Source organism: Carettochelys insculpta, chromosome 1, assembly GCF_033958435.1.
Source record: "Carettochelys insculpta isolate YL-2023 chromosome 1, ASM3395843v1, whole genome shotgun sequence".
In the NCBI taxonomy this organism is placed as follows: domain Eukaryota; kingdom Metazoa; phylum Chordata; order Testudines; family Carettochelyidae; genus Carettochelys; species Carettochelys insculpta.
Window position 1 is genome coordinate 280,230,952 of NC_134137.1, and position 17,200 is coordinate 280,248,151.

At 49.2% G+C, this 17,200-nt stretch overlaps 1 protein-coding gene across 1 annotated transcript; it reads left to right on the forward strand.

Annotated features, from left to right (window-relative positions):
* Nucleotides 1–6,598: 6,598 nt before the first annotated feature.
* On the forward strand, nucleotides 6,599–8,998 carry H1-0 (H1.0 linker histone). The gene has a single exon (XM_074983889.1). It carries the CDS (start codon nucleotides 7,005–7,007, stop codon nucleotides 7,581–7,583), a length of 579 nt encoding a protein of 192 aa, XP_074839990.1. The 5' UTR covers nucleotides 6,599–7,004; the 3' UTR covers nucleotides 7,584–8,998.
* The last annotated feature ends 8,202 nt before the right edge of the window (nucleotides 8,999–17,200 follow it).

Below are 17,200 nucleotides of genomic sequence, written 5' to 3' on the forward strand. Positions count from 1 at the left end.
GGTGTCAGCATGCCTACACAGACAGGGAGTTTTCATTTTCCCGTACCTGGACGATTGCCTGCTAAAGGGAACTTCCCAGGCGGAGGTATTACGGATAATACACATCACCACAAAAACATTTACCTCACTGGGCCTCATCATCAATTTCTCAAAGTCAAAGACCGACCCCACGCAAAATATAGAGTTTATAGGGGCTCGGATAGACTCAGTCACGTCAAGGGTGTATTTACCCGAGGCTCGCTTTCGTGCCATCGAATCTCTCGTACAACCACTGATGTACAGCCCCACTGTTCCAGTTCTCACGTGCTTACAACTGTTGGGGCATATGGCAACCACCACGTTTGTGGTGCAAAACGCCAGGCTGCATATGCGAGGATTGCAGCATTGGTTGGCAACCGTATACAAACCCTCAATCCACACCGTCCACAAGAGGGTGTCACTTACAACAGAGGCAGGAAGCTCGCTAACATGGTGGGGAAACCCCAAGAATCTCCTAACAGGGGTGCCCTTCCGCCAACCGCAAATTACTGTGTTCATTACAACAGATGCCTCCCATATGGGATGGGGGGCTCACATGGACAACAAAACCACTCAAGGATTATGGTCCCCCGCAGAGAAGACACTGCACATAAACATATTAGAGCTCAGGGCAGTGTTCAATGCGTGCAGGCATTTTCACAATTATCTGCGCGGAAAAATAGTCGGCGTGAATACCGACACCACCACCACCATGTTTTATATAAACCGACAGGGGGGAGCCAGGTCTCGTACGCTTTGTGCGGAGGCAGTCCGACTCTGGAACTGGTGCATCGCCAACAATATAATCATAAAGGCTTCATACCTACCGGGGGTCCACAACGTCAAGACGGGCCAACTCAGCAGACACTTTGCGCCCACTCACGAGTGGCAGATCCGTTCAGACCTACTTCACCAGGTGTTCCGCAGATGGGGTTTTCCCCAAATCGACTTGTTCGCCACCCGAGAAAACAAGAAATGTCCCCAGTACTGCTCCAGAGTGGGCATGGGACAGGAGTCTTTGGGGGACGCCTTCATGATCCCATGGAAGGGCCCTCTACTTTATGCGTTCCCTCCCACAACACTTATACACAAGGTCTTGGAGAAGGCCAGAAGGGAAAAAGCACGCATGATACTCATAGTCCCAACCTGGGACCGGCAACAGTGGTTCCCATTGCTCTTGCGCGTGGCTCAACATCAGCCATTTCCCCTACCAACAGTACCGGACATTCTCATTCAGGCTCGGGGGTCAATACTGCACCCGCACCCGAAGAGACTTCGGCTACAAGCATGGCTAACCCATGGCTAAGCGCCTTAGAGACTACATGCTCAGAGGGAGTACAACAAGTCCTTGAATGTAGTCGGAGAACTTCCACCAGAAAGACTTATCAGCACAAATGGTTGCATTTTTCCGAATGGTGTTCCTCCAGGCAACTAAAACCCCAGGACGCCACCATACCTACGATTCTGGATTATTTGCTACAACTCAAACAAAACGGACTTTCCCTATCCTCTATAAAGGTGCATCTGGCGGCTATATCAGTGTTTCGACATGAAGAGGATGGATCAACCACATTTGCCCATCCTGTTGTCTCGTGTTTCCTAAAGGGGTTGGTGAATCTGTACCCCCCTCGGAAACCAATACCGCCGTCATGGAGTTTAGACCTAGTTCTACACACCCTCTCAGGACCACCCTTTGAACCGTTGGCTACGGTCCCCCTCCGACTACTTACTATTAAAACAACTTTCCTCCTGGCAATCACGTCAGCTCGCAGGGTGAGCGAGCTCGCGGCCATAATGTCCACACCACCCTGCACGATCTTCTCAAAAGAAGCGGTGGTCTTACAATTACACCCAGCCTTCGTTCCGAAGGTCTCTTCAGACTTTCATATCAACGAACCAATAGTGCTGCCCTCGTTCTATCCTAAGCCTTACAACTCAAATGAAGAGGCACGGTTGCACTTACTTGACGTAAGAAGGGCACTGGCCTTCTACATCGATAGAACTAAACCTTTTTCGGAAAACGGACAGACTACTGGTGTCCATTGCATCCAGGTCAAAAGGAGAAGCGCTATCTTCACAGAGGATTTCAAATCACATTGTATCTTGCATAAGACTGTGTTACGAGATTTGCAAGACTCCTCTGCCAGTTCCGCCAAGAGCCCACTCTACTAGGGCGATGGCGGCGTCAACGGCCTTCTTCAAAGGCATCGTGCTGAGAGATATCTGCAGAGCGGCAACGTGGTCTTCCTATGACACCTTCGCCAAGCACTACGCCATGCACAGGATGCTTGATGAGGATACATGCCTGTCGACAGCAGTCCTTTCACGGGCAAGCTGCGCATAAATCGGGTACCCACCTCCTTTTTCGGAGCGGGGGTTACTGCTGGGTAGTCACCTACTGTGGAGCACCCACGGGGACCACTCGAAGAAGAAAGAGAAGTTACTCACCTGTGTAGTAACGATGGTTCTTCGAGATGTGTCCCCGTGGGTGCTCCACTACCCACCCGTTCCTCCCCACTTCGGAGCTCTGTTTGTGTGTTTTTCAGGGGCGTCCGGAGCGGTTGATCAGGAACTGGCAGGGACCGGATCACGCACGTGACCATAAGCACGCGAAGAACTGACGTGCATCAGCGCATGTGCAACCCGACGGAGACTGCTGAAGATTTTCCGAGCTGCGGTGCCAGGGCGAGCCCGACACCTACTGTGGAGCACCCACGGGGACACATCTCAAAGAACCATCATTACTACACAGGTGAGTAACTTCTCTTTTGTAAGAGCACCACGCAACTCTTCTAGCAGTGTAGAGAATGCTCTGCTATCTTGTGTATCTTTAATGAAATATTTATGATTCAAGGACAAAGAAGATTTGAGCACAATTCAGTATAATTCAGGGTGCAGTGTTAGGAAAGGAGAAATATTATTATTAGGTTTATTATAAAAGGGGGGGGCACCTATCCAATGCACTAGGTGTCTCTACCATGAACTACACAAAATTATGTATAATACACTCAACTCTGTGCCCCCCCCATCCATTAGATGAATCTCCAAGGCCCACTATTGTAGCAGCCCACACATAGGCAAGTCTGCAGTATATTCTGAAGCCCAATAAATATGGGCTACTTCAGAACACTGAGAAAGCCAATGTCAGCACAAAGGCTGCTCACAGAGAAAACAACACCAGCACCCTGTGCTCTTTTAAGTGTAGGAGGATTCCCCAGAAATGCCCGCGCACAGTTGTGGCAGCATGACACAGAGAGAGACTCTCCCCAGCAATAATATTCCAGCCCATTTAGGCCTTCATAGCTCAAAACCTAGAGCTTCAATTCAGTCTAAAAAACAACAGGCAGCAATGCTGATCATGTCACCGGCAAGGCATGCTGCCAGCAGAAAGCGCTGCTGTTGTAGGTGGCTGCTGCTCAATTTCTGTACCATCTTAAATTGCCAGATAGATCTGCTGCTGTGTGATCAAGACAACAGCTTGGGATCCAATACAACCTCTGCATCTGGATCTGAAGAAGTGGGTCTGTCCCAGGAAAGCTAATCAATTATTTTGTTAAGCTTTAAAGTGCTACTTGACTGCTTTTGTGTTTTGAACCCCTGCACTGTCAGCACGGGAAATGTGATGGGAACATAGTCTTAATCCACGAGAGGTAGGATTATGTATCGGGTCTGTGCGTTTTTAATACAGCATGCAGCAGCTTTCCATTTCCCTGAAAGGTCACCCTAAGCAGCAGCACAGCCAGGGGACCAGGGCACTACATTTACCACAATGCATTGCTTAGGCATCCTACGGTGGCCTGTAGTTAAAGGCAGGAATGCTTTTATCTGTTCGCACCTTGGAATCGTATCATAGAATGCTAGGACTGGAAGGGACCTTGAGAGGTCATCGAGTCCAGCCCCCTTAACCAGCTGATGCAAATACTTCAAAGCAGCGACGGCTGCCTTCCACGAAAAACTGCTCGAGGGTCAGCGTGGGTGATTCCCCAGCTGTATATCCGAGGACGAGAGGAAACGATATTTCGCGTTGCTTATTTTCATTTAAGTCTTGACGATCTATTTAAGTGTCTTCCCCCCCCGCCCCATCGCCTCTGTAGTATCCACAGTCGACGAGTCTCAATCCATAAATAAATGTGGGGGAAATCCTGTATAGCCATTCATTTGATCTCCCTTCCCAGAAGTTTGCCCACCTTGGGAGCTTTTTGGGATGCATTCGATATACATTTTTTGGCAGGGCTCTTGCATAAAAATGGGCTCTTTCGATGCCTTCCCCCCCCCGGTTCACCCCTCCCCCCCATTAAAGTAGTTTCTGTTGAGGTTCGGCGCTTTGCAACCAATTCTGTTTGCAGCCGCTGTGCTAAAATTCCGTTCCAGCCCAGCATGCTAATGTGCATTCATTTGCATGAAAGCAAGTTTTAAAATATTTTTATTTTTTATGCCTTCTGGGTTCGATACGCATCCGCGTCTTTTTTTTTTTTTCTTTTTCTTTTTTTAAATCCCCTCGTGTTTAACGCACTGTCACGGACCCGTGAAACTGCTGCTCCAGTACGAGGCACTCGGGGCCAGTGTAATTGCTGAATCCAGCTCCAGCCTCCCGAGTCTAATCCCTGCGAGCCTCTTGGTAAACAAACGGATCCAAGATTTGGATGTAAATGTATTACTCAGGTCAGATTTTAAACACACACCCCTGCCCCTCCCCCCACGCACCTAATAACCTCACGTTTGCCCAGAGCTCCCTGAATTCTTTTCTCCTCTTAACTGTGCAGCTGCAGCTACCGTTCTCTGTCTGCTTCATGTATTTATTTTTAAATCGTGTGTTCGCCGCTCCCCTCCCACCCCATTAAAATAAACACCCACCTGAATTTTTAAAAAAATCAAGTTATTAGATGGGGTAGACAGGCACACAAACAAAGAGGAGACAGGAGAAAAGCAGAGATGGAAATTCCAAGGACAAACGTTTGATTATCTGTAGCTAAATCAAGTAATTCTGTACCTCTCTGTAAATTAAATAGTTCTTTCCGTGCATTGTTTTTAAACTGACCAACGCTTTGCATGACTGTCCCTATGGCAAGCCCTGCCATTTTTGCTGGGACGGGGGGAGGTAGCGATCTGTGGGTTCGTAGATGTATATATAATTGTTTGGGGCTTTGCGTGTTGCTAGAATTGCAGGTTATTTCGTGGTGACTAACAAGTGTTCCAGACGAATTTTAAGCCCCTCCATCTGAAGTGACTCGGTACCATAAAGTCTCGGATTTCAGCCCCGCACCTCAGTTTTTGCATCCAAGATGTTATTTTATTCACGTACGTTATAAAAGGAAAACAGGGAAGAAAAACCACCTCTAGCCTTCCAGCAAAATGGCGATGGCACGTACATTTACTCTCCGCATAGCAATTAACCACTTTCCCGGGACGTGTAAATGACAATTACACTGGTGGTAATCCGCCCACTCCCAGGTCCCCCTCCTCGGGTCCCCTCCAAGAGCGTGGGGATATATTTTTAAACGATACAATCGATTCCCCACTAAAATATGCCGGAGGAAATAAACCCGCTCAGGACTCACCCTGTGCAAGTGCCCAAAGCAGTTTGTGGGAGGCAAACGGGGTGGGGAGAGGGCAAGTGCAGTCCCGGGGGTACTTGGGTGAGTGCACGAAGGACTGGGGTGGGATGAGGGGCGTGGGGGGTGCCTGTGTCCCCCAATTTCTTCTCCAGGGCAGCTGGGTTTGTTATTGCTCAGGAATCTCCCTGTGCCCAGTGGGGTGCTGTTTTGGGGGAGGGGGTAATTGAGGGAAGTCCCCTCCTTGTGCCTGCTGCCCCCCCCCCAGCTCAGCCATGGCTGGGGCATGTCCCCTCCCCGTGTGCCCCCAGCCCGAGGCAGGAGGCAGCCAGGAGGGCTCCTGGGGGAGGGGTATAGCTGCAAACTTCCCAGATAATACCAAAGAAAGTTTTGCAGAGCGCGAGTTTAGGGAAGGGGCAGGAGTGGGGGCCCCGGGGCTGGGGAGGCGGGGGTTCCCCCCGGGGACCCACCCAGCCTTGGGGGAGCCATCCCTCCCCCTTCCCCCGGCCAGGTCGGGCTGCGTCTCGCCTGGCTCGGGGCTCCCTGTGTTAGTTGGGGTCTGTTCCCGGGGGCCCCCAGAGGCGCCTGGGGCCCACAGCGGGCCGGGATCGGGGTCCCCCGGCGGCCCAGGCCTGGCCCTTGCCCCCGGTGGCTCGGCTCGCGCCGGCCCCTCCCGGCCGCCCGGCTATGGGGGCGCAAAGGGGAAATGTGCCGGGGCCCCGGCAGCACCCGGCGCTGTTCGGGGCGGCCTGAGCGGGCGAGGGGCGGCGGCGGCGGCAGCGGGGCCCGGCGGCGGCAAGCCCAGGGAGCGGGGCAGCCGGGGACAGCGGCGGGGGGGCGCGGGGCCGCCCGGGGAGGCGGGAAAGGGCCGCTTGGGGCGGCGGAAGAAACACAGATAGCGGCGGCGCGGCGCCATTCGGGGCCCTGAGCAGGCAGCCAGCAGCCCTGTCCTCACCGCGGTCCGCGCCGCGGCGCTAAATACCCGGATGCGCCGGCTGCTGCCAGGAGAGCCAGACACCGCGCGGGAGGCGGAGAGGGAGGCAGAGCCGAGCCTGCCGGGGGGGACCGAGCCTCGCAGCAGGGGGGAGGGGCGGCCACTCACAGCCCGACAGAGATCCAAGCCCTGACTGACTGACTGACTGACAGACAGGCACAGACCAAGCTCACCCTGCAAAGGACCAACCCAGGGAGAGGCACCTGGGCCCGCCATCACCAAGAGGGGACACCGGTCACATGTGGGTCAACCCACCTGGCTGTGGCAAGAAGTTCTCAGCCTGGGTGGTGCCCGTCTTGCAGTCCAGGTTTTCCACACTACCTCTGGGACGAAGCATCGCACCTGGTGAGAGCGTCTGGGAACCAGCGGGGAGCGAGGCAGCTTGAAGACCTTGCGCAGAAGGCTCTTCTGACTCCCTTGGCTTGGACAGAAGGCAAAAGATGACGGAAAATTCTGCCTCAGCCCCTGCCACCAAGCCCAAACGGGCCAAGGCAGCCAAGAAGTCAACAGATCACCCCAAGTACTCAGACATGATAGTGGCTGCCATCCAGGCTGAAAAGAGCCGGGCTGGTTCCTCTCGCCAGTCCATCCAGAAATACATTAAGAGTCACTACAAAGTAGGAGAGAATGCTGATTCCCAAATCAAGTTGGCCATCAAGAGGCTGGTCACCGCTGGTGTCCTAAAGCAGACTAAAGGAGTTGGTGCATCTGGCTCCTTCCGCCTGGCCAAGGGTGATGAACCCAAGAAGCCACCAGTCAAGAAAGCCAAGAAGGAAGTCAAGAAGGCCACAACGCCCAAAAAAGCAGCTAAACCCAAGAAAGCTGCCACCAAGTCCCCAGCCAAGAAGCCCAAAGCTGCCACCAAAAAAGCCAAAAAGAAGCCAGCAGCCACTCCAAAGAAAGCCAAGAAGACAAAGACTGTCAAGGCCAAGCCAGTGAAGGCATCGAAGCCCAAAAAGGCAAAGCCATCGAAACCCAAAGCAAAATCCAGTGCGAAGAAATCAGCCAAGAAGAAGTGAAGTGCAACTCTGGGTTCTTCATTCTTGGACACTTTTCTTCACATCTGCTTCTGTAAATAGTTTTCTCCTTTATTCTCTTCTCTCTCTCTCTATTGCAACTTTACAAAAGACTGGACTATTACTTCCCTGAAATAGTTAAAAAAATTCAATTACTGGAAAAAAAAAACAAAAAACAAAAAAAACAACCCATCAGTGCTGAGACTTCTTTTAAAAGTGTTATTGGTTTGGGTTTTTTTCTGTTGTAAACTTGTAATTTTAGAGCTCACTACTTTTTTAATGTATAAAATACTAATTTCTCTTTTGGAAGCAGGGCGGAATCCATGTTGGATAAAAGGGAATTGAGTTTCCCAGTCTCCTACCAGTTCCATGGTGTCATACAGGTAATTTGGCTGTGCATGGAACTTGCCGGTGCCAGAGCATGGAGACGAAGGCCCCTAAATGAAAGGGGTCTGAGAAAAGCAACAGTACTGGAAGATCTTGACCACATGGGATTAAATGCTGTAGCACAAATTACATTTTCTTTAACCTCAGTTCAATTGTTGAGCATTTCCCTATATTAATGAAAGGGAGACCAGATCATGGTGCATTTGGTGTGTCTTCCACACCCCAGCAAGAGGAGCCGGCTGGAGTAGATTATCTGCCTACCTACTTTGCTCTTTGGGGAGGAGGTTACCTTTTAATTGAGAGGTTTTAAACAGGGATCAGTGGGAATTTCCTGGTGGGATCTGCAAACTAGATTTTTTTCTTCTGTAAAGGGTAGATTTGCAAAATTGTGGATGAACAGCACTTGAGTGGAGACGGGTGGGGTCTCAGTCCCCTTTCCCCTCAAAAGAAATGAGAAAAAAGAGGTTCTGCTTCTAACTTTGTGAAAACCATCGTTTTAATCCTTCTAGAATCTGTAATATCTTTTGGGTTTAAGAGAAGGGGTTAACAAAACCATCCCTTTACCACTGACTTAACGCTGGGTTCTCAGTGCTTTCCAACCCTGCAGCGCCTGCTTCCTGATCCATAACTTTGGTATGTAGCTGTGCATCTACAAAAAAAAAAAAAGGGCAAACACAACCTTTTCTTTAGATGTGGCTTTTTTGATTGGTTAGAAGGGTGGAAGTGGGGAAAGAGAAATGTAACTGATAGTGAATCTGTCACAGTTGTTTTATGGAACTGTGTGCTGTTTATTGCTTAAGGTTTCAGGGTAGGGGTTTGAGAGGGCAGTGTGGAGCAGATAATTTCCAATATTCTAGTAAAAACAAAAAAGTATATTTGATGGGCTTACTGTTTAAAACCAAGTGAAAAATCTCATAGGACTGATGCTTGTTTGTTTTATTTTGTAAGTGTAATTTTGTGTAGGAATTAATTTGCAGTCTTTGTAATTTTAGAGTTTAAAACCATGCAAATAAATAGGAAGGTTGAAATTTACCTCATATACTGTTTTCTTTGCATTCTTTAGTGTTTAAACATACATAGGGAGTGGGGGAGGGGAAGGACCTGGAAACAAAGGAAACACGGTGAGAAAGGGTTATGCACTCCACACACAGTTGGATGGTAAGATGTGTTTCCCCTTTCAGCTTATGAAAGCACTGGTAGCTGTCTGGTTTGTAATGTGTTGAAGAGATAAGGAAAGTTTGCTTGTGTCTGAACTATGGATAAACCCTGGAGCATGGAGTTTTGCATCGGCTCCGAACAATTGAAAGAGGTTGTGGAGGAAAGCTTCCTCCCGTAAAAGCCAGCATTTCACCAGCATAATGACAATTGGGTTCTAGGCTGACAGACTGGATATCCAGGCCAGAGTACCCTGAACACAGAAAGTGCCCTAATCACATTCTGTTCGTCCTGATTTGTCACATGGGTTCTGCCATTGAAATATTGTCAGTGTATTGACACAATCTTTTACAGCACCCCAGCTGGCTGTGGGAAAAGCAGACTGAGGCCACTGTTCAGGCATGCTGTTTCTGGAGACCACATACACAATTTTGCCAATGCTTTTCCGGCCTGACCTTTGCTAGCATTTGCTATTTCAGACTCTGGCTATAGTGGCAGGTTTAATGTGTTCCCCTCCCTCCCCATGCCTGGATCCCCTTTCTCCCTTTCCCATCTACCAGTAGCAGAGAAACAAAAATATGGGCTCAGTCCCGGTTTAGATTGTGGTTTGTACCCCATTCCGTCACACATGCCACATTAATTAAAATACACCCTCACTTCCCCCATCAGTCACGCAGTCAGCCCTGTCTCTGCACCCTTGCTTGGCACCCCCATTCCCCTCCTGCCCAGCCCCATGTTCTGCCATCTTGCTCCTTCTAACCTGGACAGTGCGTCGGTGCTGCTGCTCCTCAAGCCATGACCACTTTTCCCACCAATGCCAGAACTGCTCGCAGAGGAGCCAAAGCGCGGAAACATTGCTGCTGCCGCCACCAGGGTTGGAGTCACAGCCACTGGGAAGAGCAACCTTGCCAGTTGCTGCTGCCCACATTTGAATTTGCCTGGGCTGCTGGAGGGGAGGAGGGGCCTCCAACCATTGATGGTACCTGTTCATCAAAATTAACAGCATAGCCACCGTTTTGGAGGCAAATTCAGAAGTGGGCAGTGGAGATCTGCACGTTACTCATCCCAAAGGTTTCAGCGGACTCCAAACGAAGGCAGCAGCCACGGCTGGCTATATGTTGTATGGCTGAGCAGCACTGAGCCTTCAGAGGTCCTCCAAGTGTCTGGGCACTCATTCCTTTGCCGTCGGTCCCCTCCCATTCAGCTTGTGGCCCCCACTCTCATAAGCAACTCAGTCAGAGTACATCTTCGCTACAAGGAAGATCAGCCCTGCTGTGGTCAATCTTCCAGAGTTCAATGTAGTGCACCTCATAAGGACGCACTAAATCGAACTTGCAGGGTGCTTGTGTTGGTGCCAATGCTCCCGCCCCTCATTAGGAGTAGAGGAAGCTGATGGAAGCAAAGGCCAGAAGCCGGGCAATGCAGAAGCTCAAACTAAGGTATGTCAACTCCAGCTGTGTAATTAACATAGCTGGAATTGCATGCCTTAATTCAACCTTCCACTGTAGCGTAAATCTCCCTTCAGTCACCATGGCAAGGGGCTGTCTCACTGATTCAGACAACTGAGTCATGCATATGTCTAACAGCTTCCTAGGCCATCAGCACCTGGGCTCACTCGCTTCTCCTGCTCTGCCTTTGCAAACTTCCCATGGCATTTGAGCATGGCCAGCAGTGGCTGAGAGTAGAAGGGATTCCCTACCCAGCAGGCGCTGTAGCCATGAAGCATGCCCCAGTGCTGAAGGGGCTGCTGCTGGGAAATGTTGTTTGTTTCTCTAGCGGCTTCTTAATGTGGGACACTGTTCTTTAAATCATTGCTAACATCCATTCCAATTAGATGTGTGTGCACCACTGTTGGAAAGTTTTTTTCCCCTAGCAGCACTCATCAGGTAGACTGTGGAGCCCCCTGGAGTGGTGTCTCCATAATGCTCTATATATGACCCTGGTGCTCCAGTACCTCCTCAGTTCCTTCTTAGTGCCAGTGATGGTAGGTGGAACTGTGGCTTCTTGCTCAGCATGTCCTCCAGTGCCTCCCTAGCTTCTGTTTTCTTGTGTGTTTGTTTTCCTTGCTTAGTTTAGTTAGTGCACTATTGATAGTTTGCTCTTAGGAATGGGGCTGAAGCCTGTGATGAGTGGATGTCAGACAGTCAAATCCAACTGTGCTCTCCCCCGGGAACTCAGGAAATGTCAAAGTCCCAAGGGTTCAAAGCCTGCAGTGTTACCTTGTTTGGAGTCACCAAGCTTAGGAGCAATGAGAAGTCCCGTGGCTCCTTATAAACTAACAGATATTTTGGAGCATAAGCTCTCATTGGCAAAGACCTGCTTCGTCAGATGCATTACATTGCATCTGGCGAAGCAGGTTTTTGCCCACAAAAGCTTAAGCTCCAAAATATCTGTTACTCTATAAGATGCCACAGGACTTCTTGTTGTGTTTGCGCATACAGACTAACACAGCTACCCCTCTTATATAAGCTTAGGAAGAAATTGCTTGAACAGAGAGCTGCTTTTCCATTTATCCCATCCCACATTACAAGCTAGAACCAACCAAAACTGGCTGAGCTAACCCCCAATGATCTAACTCAGTTACTAAGGCAACAACCTACTACACAAGATCTATCACTATGACAACATGAAGGTCCTGCAACAAACCTATGCCAATGGGTGACCCCCCCACCACAACGCTTATCTAAAGTACCTCCAGGCAGCACATCAGGCAGATGAGTGCAGGATCTGTAAAGAATTGCCCAAGAACAAATAAGAAGCTGGACTCTAGACATAAACAGCTCCTATTTGGGGTGGTAATTATCCTGCAACCAGCACTGGTGTGGCAGGACCTGGCGCCAAGTGCATCGATGCATAATGCCACAGCAGCAGCAGAAATGGCTCCATGGAAGGATTCTGGACAAGACCTGCAGCACCACAACACTCTGGTATGCAAGTAGTCAGAGCTGACCTGGCCCCAGTCTCATTTTGCAGGGCAGAAATGGCACCAGAAACAAGGGAGGAGTGGTTTTCTGATTTCAGCACCCACCAACTCAGAAGCAGTCAATGGGGTACTTCCCAGGGAGAAGCTCCCAGTGCAGAAATCTTTGAAACCAGCACCATTGACCTTGGTCACACAAGGGGTTCCAGGTGGACTCCCCAGGTTGGGTGATGGAGGAGATGGAACTGCTGTCCACCCCAGACACCTTTGAGGCTGCAAGGGATCTCATAGATATGATAGCATCATCACCCCATCCCTCCACGCCAAGCGTGCTCAGAATGTGACACTGTCCCACAGAAAGCTGGCAGTACTCTGCCCCCCGGCACCAGAGCAGACACCCATCTAGTCCCAGTGCCAGTCCCAGTCCCATCCAGTCCAAGTCTTGGCAACAATCAGACTTGCAGCACTGGTCATACTCACAGAACTGGTCTGCTTCACAGCACAGCTTCAGGTCCCACCAGCCATCCTGATTATGGCATCCCTCACTGTTGCACAGCAGGTCCTGGTCTCAGCACCATTCATCTTGACACAATCGGTGTCCTTGCATGGACCCACTCACGGTACCATTCCAGGTCACAGTTACTGGTCCAGTGTCACAGAACCGCTTCCCAGCACAGCAGCGCTAGGCGCCATCCTGGCCCTGTCAGTCTAGGTCCCCATCTTTGGGCATGGAGACAGGGTATAAATACTTGAAGCATGTCCAATACCAGCTGGTGCAGGGTAGACCAGATGTAGGTATGGCACCATAGCCTGCTCAGTGGAAGGAACCAGCATGGTGGCCATTTTGGACCACCTGGACATACCACCTAGCCCATCTCCAGAGATACTGCTGGCGAGTCACCTCATGTAGAATCAACATGAGCAAGCACTCAAACAAGAAAAAGCAGTTACCTACTTTTTGTAACTGTTGTTCATTGAAGTGTATTCCTCATGTCCATTCCATGACCCATCCTCCTTCCCTGACATTGGGGGGGGCTGGCAAGAAGAAACTGGAGGTGTGTGTGCTGGCAACACCCTTTATACAGCTTCATGAATACAAGCCCCCAGGGAATGCTGGAGCTAGACCTATGGATGCCTCTAGAGGAAAAAAAATCTCTGGAATCGACGTGAGCAACACATCTAAAAGAACAACAAATACAAAAGGTAGGTGTCCCTTTTCTACAAACTTCCTGATCAACCTCTGCAGTCTGAAATAAAATGTCAAGAACTGCATGTCATTTCAGCAAGTATCAATCTGTCATTGTATTAACATTTAGGTCAGGAAGATGAGTAGTGCCCTACCACTGAAATTGCACCTATAGTAGTAGCTGATGATATTTCAAGAGACAGACGGCTTGGAACAAGCACACCTGGAGATCCTTTAGGTGAGCTACAAACCAACAAAGCTGAAGATATCACAGATATCTTAAAATCAAAAAACAAAAACAAAACAAAGCACATGAAGGTGAGCATGTCAACCACAAAGCTGTCTTCCTGTCGAAATAGGTTTGAAATTCATCCCTGATAAAAGTCACTTTCCAGATTCAGTGTTTTGACCTGACCTGTTGTGTATGCTTGTCCATACTGAGTCTTGCCAGCCCACTGAAAGTGATACACCAGCTGAATCGTTTCCTTTTTTCCCCTACAAATTACCATTGTTCATTTTCACTTTGCAAAATGAAAAATGCGCTGCAGGTAGATTTGCATGTCAACTGCCTAGCATACCCATATCTTTCACATTATGCATGTGATGTCACATTTGTTGGTTGTCCAGAGACACAGGTGCTTGCAGGTCAATGTGGATAGCAGGTTTTCTGTGAGGGCAAGAATATATTAATGTCAGTGTCTCTTAATGGGAGGAGCAAACAAGACATGCAGTCATACGGCAGCTTTGCAGTTCACAAAGGGTCATAGTACCAATGTGTGTTTTGATAGGTGTCTGAAAATATTAGGAAAGGTCAAGAAATACTACAAATATTGCCTGACATAGACAACATTTTAGCACGTTTACATCTTCCCATCCACAGTCACTGTGAAGCGTTGAAGAGCGACAATTGTGATAAATACTCGAGCATAATTAAGCTACTTGCCAGACATAATGCAGCTTTCACTGAATGCATTGTTGACACCAAGATAATCGAATACTCGGGCAAGGCAATTACAGGTGATCTTAAGAGTCTTTGGGCATCAGAAACCCAGAGGTGTATGTTTAATAGCTATAAATAAGCTAATTTTTGCTGTCATTGAAGATGTGAACACATTTATTAACTATGTTGCGCAAATAGCCATTTTGCTTCATTATGTTCGTATGGAGCATGCTGAAGGAAAAGCAGATATGAAAGAACATTGTGTTAGCTTTGTGGCAGTGAGGCAGACTCTGCACCCTTGTGTGACTAGCTGACTAATGTTTTATTCTGCAGTTACAAATTACAATTCAAATATAAGTCTGCATAGTGATATGAAGGGACCTGTGTTATAATGGGCCCATGGAGGATTGCAAGCCAGAATGAGAGAATAATATTCAGACAAGGATGACAAAGTGGATGTACCACCCATCCAATGTGCAACACATTACATTAACTCATACTGCTGAAGTTAAAGCCGGCCCAGCCTCAAAGGTTTTCTTCACAACTGTGCAACAAATCTTCCATATATATTGTGGCAGAGTCAGTCTCACCCCTGGGCCCCAGCCCCTTGTTCTGCTCACAGTCCTGCAGGTAATCTGGGTACCACACTCTGGGCCCCACATGCCTCAGCCATAGTTTGGACTTCAGTCCCTTGGCTGAAGGAGGGTGAGGTTGGGGGCCCCTGCGCTGCTTGTGCTAGGTGAGCCGTCCTCCCCAGCCTTTGGCTGACCCCTGTGGTCACCTGAGAGGAGGGAAGCCCAAACACTCCCCGAAGGGACTCTCCACCTCACTGCTGTCTCTGGTAATGCTGTCCGCCTTCTCCTCAGCTCTCTTGCTCTCACCTTATACGTTGTCACCTCCTACCTCACTCCAACTTCCTCTTCTGCTCTCCTACCCTTCCCCCAGCAAGGGAGGCTTTTTAAATAGCTCTTGTTTAAGAAGTTCCTCCTTTGATTTTTCTAAAGTTATTTTGAGGTTGTCTGGCGTGGAGGAAACCAGACAGGAAAACTACCTCCTCATACCTCATTGAGAGGAATACTCATACCTTTCTTTAAACTTGGTTTTTAACATTCTGACTTTCAAGGGGAGTTCAGTTTGTCACTTGGGCTACAGCTACACGGTAGCCATAACTCGAAATAACTTATGCAATTTGCACAATGCAAATTGCTTAACTTATTTTGAGTAAACTTATTTCAAACTTGATGCCATCTAGAAAGCATCAAAGTTCAGAATAAGTGGCTAGTTTGAAGTTTCTGCTACCCCTTGTACAACGAGGGGTACTGGAACCTGAATTCGGAGCTCGAAATAGCACTATTTCGAGTGCAGTGTTTAGCCGCAGAGTTGCTATTTTGGGATACATTTGTTAGTCCATAAGGTGTCACAGGGCTTCTTGTTGAACATGAGCAAGCACTCAAAGAAAAAAAAAACAGTTACCCACTTTTTGTAACTGTTGTTCACAGAGGTGTGTTCCTCATGTCCATTCCATGACCCATCCTCCTTCCCTGCCATTGGAGTGGATAGCAAGAAGGAACTGGAGGGGTGTGGGGCAGGCCACAGCCTTGGAGTGCAGTTACTTGAACTTCATAATATCTAGTTCTCTTGATGTTTTACCTTACCAGAAATGGAAATGTGTTGACTGTTTCACACCCTACCAAGTGGCTGAGGATGTACATGCAAAAAGCACATTAAGATGTATAAAAAACTATAGGTGTTCAACCCTATTAGAGCCATGGCTGAGTGGGCTCACTCTCCTTGAAAATTAGAGACTGCAAGATTGGACCTGAACAGAGTCCCAAGCTGTGTCTACACGTGCACGCTACTTCGAAGTAGCGGCACTAACTTCGAAATAGCGCCCGTCACGGCTACACGCGTCGGGCGCTATTTCGAAGTTAACTTCGACGTTAGGCGGCGAGACGTCGAAGTCGCTAACCTCATGAGGGGATCGGAATAGCGCCCTACTTCGACGTTCAACGTCGAAGTAGGGACCGTGTAGACGATCCGCGTCCCGCAACGTCGAAATTGCCGGGTCCTCCATGGCAGCCATCAGCTGGGGGGTTGAGAGATGCTCTCTCTCCAGCCCCTGCGGGGCTCTATGGTCACCGTGGGCAGCAGCCCTTAGCCCAGGGCTTCTGGCTGCTGCTGCGGCAGCTGGGGATCCATGCTGCAGGCACAGGGTCTGCAACCAGTTGTCAGCTCTGTGTGTCTTGTGTTGTTTAGTGCAACTGTGTCTGGGAGGGGCCCTTTAAGGGAGCGGCTTGCTGTTGAGTCCGCCCTGTGACCCTGTCTGCAGCTGTGCCTGGCACCCTTATTTCGATGTGTGCTACTTTGGCGTGTAGACGTACCCTCGCAGCGCCTATTTCGATGTGGTGCCGTGCAACGTCGAAGTTGAACATCGACGTTGCCAGCCCTGGAGGACATGTAGACGTTATTCATTGAAATAGCCTATTTCGATGTTGCTACATCGAAATAAGCTATTTCGATGTTGGCTTCACGTGTAGACGTAGCCCCAGAGTAATTTGCTAAGGAGAAGTGTTGCTGTGGTGTGAGGTTCCTATAAATGGAAGGACACAAGCGAACATAGTTTGGGAGAGTTCACTGTTGTTTAGATCAGTGGCTGCTGAGAGAGAGATTGTGTGTGTGCACACATACATTTTGTTTTTATTTTTCAGGTTTAAATAAGCCTAAGGTGACATCACCATGGAACCTCAGGCAGCGTGTGTGCTGACCAAATTCTGACCCTTAAATCTGCCCCTGCTGGGACTTCGGTCAGCTCAGTCTTTTCCTTTCCCTTTAGACATTCACACCTCTCTGTCCCTACATACTGCTCTTAGGCTGTGGTCTTAACTGTCTTGAGGTCCCCTGTAGTATCCCCTCATTATTACATGTAGGGAATGTGGCAGAAGGAATGCAGTGCTGCTAAAGGCTGGGAGGAATGTGTCTCCCAGAGGTCATCTGCATGAGAATGCAAAGGGCGGCAGGTGTGATACTGAGGC

Bases quoted from the DNA above. Each gene is read 5' to 3' on its own strand.
- H1-0 (XM_074983889.1), top strand. From the start codon at position 7,005: ATGACGGAAAATTCTGCCTCAGCCCCTGCCACCAAGCCCAAACGGGCC.